At 37.0% G+C, this 8,851-nt stretch overlaps 3 protein-coding genes across 4 annotated transcripts; all 3 read right to left on the minus strand.

Moving 5' to 3' along the window:
• Nucleotides 1-67: 67 nt before the first annotated feature.
• LOC126376414 (GATA zinc finger domain-containing protein 14-like) lies at nt 68-2,866 on the minus strand. The gene is made up of 2 exons (XM_050023741.1): nt 2,849-2,866; nt 68-2,104 (listed from the first exon to the last, which is right to left on the minus strand). The coding sequence occupies exons 1-2, from the start codon at nt 2,864-2,866 to the stop codon at nt 92-94; spliced, it is 2,031 nt and encodes a 676-aa protein (XP_049879698.1). The 3' UTR covers nt 68-91.
• Nucleotides 2,867-3,814: 948 nt separating this feature from the next.
• Nucleotides 3,815-5,660, minus strand: LOC126376144 (27 kDa primary mesenchyme-specific spicule protein-like). 2 transcript variants are annotated; one of them, XM_050023334.1, is made up of 3 exons: nt 5,442-5,660; nt 4,607-4,880; nt 3,815-4,020 (listed from the first exon to the last, which is right to left on the minus strand). In XM_050023334.1, exons 1-3 carry the CDS (start codon nt 5,457-5,459, stop codon nt 3,917-3,919), a joined length of 396 nt encoding a protein of 131 aa, XP_049879291.1. In that variant the 5' UTR covers nt 5,460-5,660; the 3' UTR covers nt 3,815-3,916. The 2 variants fall into 2 exon arrangements, with proteins under 2 accessions (XP_049879291.1, XP_049879290.1); XM_050023333.1 differs by lacking the exon at nt 5,442-5,660 and having other exon boundaries at nt 4,607-5,351.
• Nucleotides 5,661-6,900: 1,240 nt separating this feature from the next.
• LOC126376145 (uncharacterized) lies at nt 6,901-8,022 on the minus strand. Its single transcript, XM_050023335.1, has 2 exons — nt 7,335-8,022; nt 6,901-7,036 (listed from the first exon to the last, which is right to left on the minus strand). The coding sequence occupies exons 1-2, from the start codon at nt 7,633-7,635 to the stop codon at nt 6,942-6,944; spliced, it is 396 nt and encodes a 131-aa protein (XP_049879292.1). The 5' UTR covers nt 7,636-8,022; the 3' UTR covers nt 6,901-6,941.
• Nucleotides 8,023-8,851: the final 829 nt, after the last annotated feature.

Raw genomic sequence — 8,851 nt, forward strand, 5'->3', positions numbered from 1 at the left:
AGCACTCCTCATAACATTATACTTAAGCAATCGAGAGTAAATAAAACACACGATATAATTACTTTGACACATTTATATAGCTACATAGAATTTATTCACTTACATGTTCAGTCCCATCACCTTCCTTGTCTTTGAGTGATATCAATGTAACAGTATTTGGTTGAGGTTCAACTATTACTCCCTGTATTACAGGAGCATTGTTATTTGGAACCAGAGGTTGATTATCCAAAGGCACAATATTCTGCTCCTCGTTAAAAGGGACAAAATTGGGCTGATTATTCAATGGCACAAAATTATTCGGCCCATTATTGATGGGAACATAATTGTTAGGCACATTATTTACAGGAACAAAATTGTTGTTATAGGGATAGTTATTTGGCTGGCCATTCCAAGGAACATAGTTGTTAGGTTGATTACTGCTGATAAAATTGTTTGGTTGGCTGTTGACAGGAACAAAACTATTCGGTTGAGTATTGAAGGGTACGAAATTATTTGGCTGATTATTTACTGGAACAAAATTATTCGGTCGGTTGCCTACAAAATTGTTCGGTTGGTTGTTAAAGGGAACGAAGTTGTTAGGCTGATTATTGATAGGAATGCCATTATTCGGTTGATTATTAATCGGCACGAAATATTGCTGATTATTTGATGGAATGAAATTTGGTTGCTGATTCCAACCAGCATTGTTTGGGGCGTTATTTATAGGCACCAAACTGTATAATTGTTGTGTGTTAGGGTTCTGATACCCCATGTTATTCATTGGATTCGGGTTGTTTTGTAAGTAGTACATATTATTATTGCCGTTGTTTATACCTTGTCCATTACTTGGAACAGTCATCATAGTATATAAGTCATTCGGAGCAACGTTGTTTGAAGGGTTCACTACACTAGTTGATATAGGCAACCCAGGATTAACATTATTTATGTATTGATTTGGGGCGTTTCCATACGGAATACCGGAATTCAAGTTATTTGGACCATTCGGGTAAACTCGATTGCTGTCCTGATAACTGATTATACCAGGGGTATTTATATTTTGATTTGGAGTGTTTCCAAACTGTACACCTGGATTCAAATTATTTTGACCATTTGGAGTAGAATAAACAGGGTTATTATTCTGGTAATTGTCTAAGTTTGCCATTGGGGCCATTGTGTTTGGGTTTCTATTGAGAATGGAATTCTGGTTAACATTAAAAGTTGATGGGTTGACAGCTGCCACGGGAACTAAAAGAAAATCTGTTTGCTTAGACAGACCTGGGTCGCCCTTGTTCTCTTGCGGCGTTGATTCGGTAGTGGTATCGTTTATTTTATCAATATTTGTTGATATTTCAGTATTTCCTTCTACTTTGTTCTTGTTTCTCTCTTCTTCACTATCATGTGGCATCGTAATTGATAAAATCGGTTCAGGTTTGACATCGTGGATACTCAGTGCATTCGCTTGTAATTCTTCATCTTTCTCGTCAGACGTTGCTTCGGTAGCGTCATTGATATTGACATATCTGGTTAAGAATACGGTCTGGTTTTCCAGTGGCTCATGTTTACGTGAACGTTGTATTTTTACTTCTATATCGTATTCGCCAGAAGTTAATGGTTCTTCTATTGTTGTGACTGGAGCACTCGGGTCTGGAATCCTACTTTTTTCGGTAGTCACGTCAGCCGAAGTAAAGGGAACTCTCTGATTATCTTTACTTGTGTCCTTATCTTCTTGTAAGGATATTTCCGTAAAGTTATTGACTTTGTTTTTTTTGGTTAAGAATACCTTTTGGTCTTCCAGTGGTTCTTGTTTTAATGTAGTTTGTGTCTTTACTGCTACATCTTCATCATTTGAAATAGTAGTTGGTCCTTCAGTAGTAGTGATAGGAACAACTGGATCTATAACCTTATATTTCGCAGTAGTTGATTCACCAGAAGTATAGATGTATTTCTGTTTACCTCTAATGTTATCCTTTGGATGGTGATGTGGGTACCGAATATGAGGGCGATCAAACATGCCAGGGTAAAGCATGAAGTCTGTCAAGCCAAGAGGAATTCTCTGCAGGTCTTGACCTCCGAGTTCAAAGAAAAAACTCTCGACTAAAAACGAACACAGGCATAGCAGCACGATCTGTAACGCACAAAGTATTTCTTGAGAATTTAGAACACTAATTTCGAGTTGCTAAACAATAAAGTAGCTAGTTTATCTTTCTTTGTCGTGATGTTTTGTAGAATTGCCTCTAGATGGGTGTAACTAGTAATAGGTAAAAGTGCTGGTAATTAACTATACTCCTTTACTATAGTACTTAAGGTCGTATGCATTTTAAAATTCCATTGTTAAACTATTGTTTCTGGAAATCCGGGCCTTACGACGATAAAACTAGAAAAAAATCGGTAGAAGTAAAATTATCCATGTAACTTGGATCAATTTCTCCTTCTCTAATAAAACCAAATCTACAAATCGCAAACAAACTTCGAACAGACTTTTATGCGCACAAGTTCTTCTTTAGTGTGAGTTGTGAGATGAATGACCTCATCAACTCTGGTTCCAGTGTTATCATTTTTGTCCGGCCAAGTAGTTACCATCTGCGGCAAATCTACAATAATTCACGTCAAAAAAAATAGGCCCCTGACATGGTCCATGTAACGACTACATACTCTACAATTATACACATTCACATATTTAGTGTCACAACAATATTTTCTTTACATATTATTAGAATAAAGAATAATAATGTATCCAATACACGTTGTAGGGGTAGGCGCAAACTACAAAATTTCACTTGCTATGAACCTGATTTCATTTCGTTTACTCGCATCAAAGTCTAGCACAAAAATATCATCATAATAAATATTAAAAATATTTAATACGTACCTGAGTGGACAGCGCCATTTCAACCGGACAAATGACAGTTAATTAGAGTAACACAATTATAAAATGATGAACTTCGGGAAAGCCAGGTGATGACGTCATCACACCACTGCTACTCGATGTAATCGGTTTTTAATCATCTGCATTTGTGATGTGTGACGCATTGATATAAAACGTGTCATGTTTGTCTGGTCCGCTTCTTCTTAAATTGTCTTGGGAAATCTACCAGTAATGAGATACCGTTTTGTCATAATTATGCTCTATGCTGAAAGCAGATCAAAATTCTTTCTGATGGTGACGGTATTAGAATAAACAAAAACAGACCTTCGCTGTTCTGTGATCACGGTGTCAAAGTGTGATAGGGACCATAGAAAAGATACAATCCCTTAATCGGTTTTGATGATATGCATGAGAATATAAACAGCCAAATAAGTTCTACTTTTGTTTTACTCTCTAACAATTCTCAATCAATGGAATCCGAACATTACTATTATAACTAGTACCTATTATAAGAATAGTAATTCTCAGTATATAAATAGAATAGTTTATTTTCATATTCATCATGTCAGTCAGTCATCAGTTGGTCCAAATACATAATATGTATACCCTTGTAAGTAGTTACATACTTTACATCATCCAGCTCTGTACAAAGATCTAGAGCTGTCGCATCGTCGAGATCCGATAGTTTCAAACTATGTAGATAACTTATGATATCAAGAGATTGCTTTGCAGAAGACAAGTTCGTTTCAAAATATCTACATAAGTAACTACTATGAGTTTGTGTTAGTACTGTTGGATATTGTAACATAACACAACAAACTCTATCGCACATAGAGAAATACAAACTTTTGGATTTATGTACTCATCATATTGGGCGGCATATCTTTAGTCTGCAACTGCCCAAACAGATGATAATGATGTTAAAACAAACAAAGATAAGTATTTTTTTAAACTTTATTTACACCACTACCTACTTCAACATTCGTAATAATTTATTTTCCAGAAACATGGTACAATGTGTATTATACAGGGTACCGCCTTCCACGTTTCATGTTCTTAATAATTTCCAGGTTAAGGATTGGGCCTGGATTTGATCAGCTGTATCAGCTTCGAGTCCTGCACGGCATTGGCGACCTCGTCAGGCAGCTTGTCAGTGGGACGGTGCAGAGCTTCATCTGCAAAGTACAATGAAAATTAATCTCTGGAAATATTATCGAGAAGGTTAATTCAGAGGCTATCAGATGGCTTAAAAATGTTGGCTATTGAGTTGTCGACTAATCTGAAGTGGAGCAGCTCAAACTCAAAGATATCTTCATTCATTAAGTAACATAGTTACACATTGAATCTTGTTCTTCAAATTCTTCAATTTTCACATAAAATTCAATTTATAAGTATATTTTTATTCGAACGTCTTATCTGCCTAAAATTACTGCAGCTTCTCACAACCTACTACTACTATCCGAAGAAAAGTAGGGTCCTAGACGTTCTTAAAAAAAAGTTGTGGAATAAGCTAACTATAATATTAATTAAGTGAATTCTGTAACCAATAGTGGGATTTATATGCGCTGTAAATTATGCTTATTGAGTTGTATACTGGCCCATAAACTCATAAAAACTTTATTCTACTAGGTTCACAAACTCCTCAGATAGTGACAAATGTAGATGTCCGAGAAATGGAATTAAGACTAACAACTTGGACTGACAGAAGTATAGACGACAACTTGTAACAAACTGCCGGTCAATAAAAAAATCTAAACTCACCTATTGTTTCTGGTGTCTCATCTTGGTCTTTATATCCCATCAAGCCTGGGTACATCATTCCACCCATCATGCCAGGTGCCATCATGCCACCACCCATCATCCCTGGGCCCATCATCCCTGGGCCCGTCATATAAGGTCCATAGCCCGCCCCAACCCCGACGCCAATGCCAGGGCCCATCATTCCTCCGCCCATGTGCAGGCCTGCGCCCATCATGTGATGCCTTAACGGCAGAGTACATTCTGCTATTATCACACATGTAACTACCAACAGGATCTGTGGAGATACGAGTAAAATAGTGGACATTAGAGAGAATGTTAGGAGGAACTCAAAAATAATAAGTTTAACACAGAGTGTTAGCCAAGTTGCAAACGATTATAATAATCGACAGTCACAGTGTTAAAAATGCAAGAGGTGACATGTCGTTCCCATATATTTTTATCCCAGTCACTATGAATTGTCATTTATAATCGTTTGCAACTTGACTAAGGCCCCAGGGCTATGAACAGTCTATGAACAGTTTCTATCTTGAAAGATCCTATCCTATCCTGTGGCTGGCAAAAATTTCAATCAATTGACGGGAGTTGTTATTGTTGTACCAATGAATTTTCATTGTGATAGAAACTAAAGTTCCACGAATGTCTGAGTTTGAGCACTTTCAACTCAGCACAACTCTATTGGTCCTCGTGTAACAGTATCTTCAAATCGAAGTTCCGTTTTACGAGTCACGTCAGAGCCTATCACATGGACTAAGAGGCTTAAGTCTGATAGCGCCTCCCTATCGCCTGACACGGTGAAGAGGACGATGAAATAAAATTATAAGTAAAATCAACGTACCTGTGTGAACAATGCCATGGTGGAGGACTTGATGATAACTGATAGCTAAAGTATACAGAACAGGATGTTTTATACAGCTGGCATTTGACACTAATCATAATAATTTACTAATAAAGTGATTAGGACCTCCTTTGACTCCTTACTAACGGAGTTTTTACACGTTGGTAATTAGTGATGAAAATAGATCTCGTATATTTAGTAAGTAATTAGATAATTAAGTCAACGTATTTTCTTTAATTACTTAGTAATTACAAATAATGCATGACTAACCACGGTTTCGCGAAATAGTTTAATATACTTATTGTCAATCGGCGATCATCACATTTCTGAATACAACCGAATGCTATATGACCGAATGCAAATTCAATATCAGAATTTGAATGCCGAAGTTCATACTTTAATGTTGCTTTTTACCGACTTCAAAAAGAGAGGTTATTTATAACTTATTACTTTTGACTTTAGATTTGCAGTATATGTCATTAACTAATTGGCCGGAAATTATTGACACTTTGTTTTGATTCCCACCCACGTTAAAAAAAAACACCAATAAAATTCTAAGTTCTGGGAGGTTAAAATGACCATATCAAAGTAATTCATCTATCGCAAATGTCAATTTTCATTATTGCTTTTTAGATGAATTGCTTCAATGTGGCCTTTTTAACCCCCCAGTTCTAGATTTCTCCAATTCGGTCTGATTAGTTCGTAACTAATAGATTGCATTATAGCGGGCAACTTGTAATGTAAGTAACTTAGTTTCAGGAGAGTACACAGGTGCCTCGATAGGTCAAAACTGTTTAAATGTTATGTCACATTCATGCATTATACCAATATAGCCATAGCTTTATTTTACAAAAAAAAATCGGATACCCGTTAATATATGTATCCGAATGAATTGAGCCGTTACGTTGGTTCAAGCTACTATTAGGTATTTAGGTACTTTTGTAACATCTTGTCCTTTAGTTTTAAATTGTGTTAATAAGTGATCCGTGCTTCGGAAGGCACGTTAAGCCGTTGGTCACGATGGAAAAATAAGTGTAAGTACAATAAAGAATATAATACATTTTGGTAACATAACCTTGATCACGCCTATATCCCCGAAGGCGTAGGTGTATAGTGCATCCACTTCTCACCAACTATGTTTAAGTCCTATGTAATGATGGGAAAACCTAGAGCCATTTATCGGCCATAAATCCTGGCAACCACGGACCTGGATGTCATTTATCTATGATCCAGGTGTAAAGTCTAAATTTAGTGGTTTAGAGCCCAAGTTAGACACTAAGATATAAATTTCGCGTTCTTCGTTTGCTAAATTATTTTAATAACTTTGACACAAATATTGGCTTTTGTCTACTACCGTGATCTTTTATAATACCTTATGCACGAGAGTGTGAATAGGTTACTAATTACATTAAAACAAAGACAGTTGTTCGGTCGAATAAGTTTTATTTCTCGTAATTTTCCTAAGGACAGGAGCCAGCCTTCCAGCCTTGTAACTCCTCATCAGTAAGCAGCATCATCACGCTTCTGCAGGTTATCTAGCTTGTCGATTGCGACAGCCAGGTCCTCCGCTAGGTCCTTAGGCGCAGGCTGTGCGTCTGGAAATATAAACATCTTGAATAACTTTTCGGAAAAAGAACACAACATTAGAATATGATCAGCTGCTTATCATCCCGAACGTATCGAGGACGACGACTGAGTTTCAAAAATGTTGGAGTTTAGCACCAAGAGTGGCTGCAAGTAGTCTTCTGATGACTTTGGTTGGTTCAGCCCAGTATCTACATGACGAGTTACAGAACTAATGACAAATGTACGGATAGACAGCGAAGCGACAAATAAATAATTAATTATTTAGTTTAGCAGACTATGTTACTAAAAAGTTGTTCAGGAACTTACCTTTTGGCTTTTCAAGCTCCTTGTCTTTGTCTTTGAATCCCATCATACCTGGGCCCATCATACCTGGGCCCATCATGCCGGGGCCCATCATGCCGGGTCCCATCAAACCTCCTCCCATCATGCCCCCCATCATCCCGGGACCAATCCCTGCCCCGATACCGATGCCTAATCCACCTGGTCCCATCATTCCTCCACCCATGTGCAACCCTGCGCCCATCATGTTATTCATCAATGGCAGAGTACATTCTGCTACTATCACGCATACTGCTACTACTAGAACCTGTGTATAGATAAAAAACATTCAATTATGAACCGTCAGATGAAACATATTTAAAAGGAAGACCAATAAAATCCCACAGTTTTATGAACTCGAATTGTTATTCTCTCATGAGAGGACTTCAAAAGCAACTGTTGCGATGCAACACTTTTGACACTACATACTTTAAACATACTTGCATGACTGCATACATAAACATAAGCCCACGGCTAAATCCCGATTAGGGTAGTCAGAGGTATATCGTTGCGTCGATCGTTGCCGTTATTTCATCTGAAATAAGTACCCACACCTCACAGAGCTTGAGCCGTAACTCCGTCTATATTGGTCGAGCCAACTGTCTTCGTGTTGCATGACTGTGTTCAGAAATATTAGCACAGAACTTCTTTGTCGTGATCGCTGCCCCAAAGTCGTTATTTACAATAAACCGAACGAATATACCAACATAGTCGAAGATATAGAAACAAAACATACCTGTGTGAACAACGCCATGATGGAATATCTGATGAGTAGTGACGGTTCAAAACGACCAGGTAGTTACTTATATAGAGGCAATCAATTCGGTGAAACCGCAGATAGCCGAATGATTAGTCAAAGACCGATATTAGTTAATTGGTCGACGCATTTAATAAATGGTTTTATTTGTGGGACAATGACAAATAAAACTATAGCCATTACCTAATGAGATGATTTTTTTGAGTTATTTTAAAATGTGTGATTCAATGGTGATTTATTTACTAACAAAAGAAATGCTAATAACATAAAAGCGTATTGCGCTGTTTTTGAAAATAAAGGGAGTTCTTTGAATTATGAAATTCAGGAAATCTGAACCTATTAGCAAAGTAGCTGGTTGAATTAAAAATATATACTACACAAACTGACAATTTATTATTATATTTTTTACATACTTTTAATGAAGTTTTACTTATGACAAAGGAAAATTAAATTATATGAAATAGAGAACATTTCAAAATCACGGAAAATTAGTCAGGTATCCAAGCAGCGTTAAAAACCTTAGTTGCATTTGTGCTGATAAAATATATTTTTTAATTCTTGTAAATACACAATACACACAAAATCTAATATTTCAAGGGCTCAAAGTCAAAGTCTTTGATCGAATCCCTGTAGCCGATGGGTTTCAAGAGATAGAAAGTGAGGGGGTATCTGTATCCGTCACTAAATTTGTCTCTCCTCTGCAAACCGAGACCTTGACGGCCGACTAGTTCCGGGATCGGGAAGCCAG

The sequence above is a fragment of the Pectinophora gossypiella genome, chromosome 20 (assembly GCF_024362695.1).
Source record: "Pectinophora gossypiella chromosome 20, ilPecGoss1.1, whole genome shotgun sequence".
Taxonomy (NCBI): Eukaryota; Metazoa; Arthropoda; class Insecta; order Lepidoptera; family Gelechiidae; genus Pectinophora; species Pectinophora gossypiella.

Excerpts from the sequence above, each read along its gene's own strand:
- LOC126376144 (XM_050023333.1), bottom strand. The coding sequence starts at position 4,910 with ATGTCCACTATTTTACTCGTATCTCCACAGATCCTGTTGGTAGTTACA. Across the intron at positions 4,021-4,606 it reads TGAGACACCAGAAACAATAG|ATGAAGCTCTGCACCGTCCC; the intron begins GTGAGTTTAGAT and ends TGTACTTTGCAG.
- LOC126376145 (XM_050023335.1), bottom strand. The coding sequence starts at position 7,635 with ATGTTTTTTATCTATACACAGGTTCTAGTAGTAGCAGTATGCGTGATA. Across the intron at positions 7,037-7,334 it reads GGAGCTTGAAAAGCCAAAAG|ACGCACAGCCTGCGCCTAAG; the intron begins GTAAGTTCCTGA and ends TTATATTTCCAG.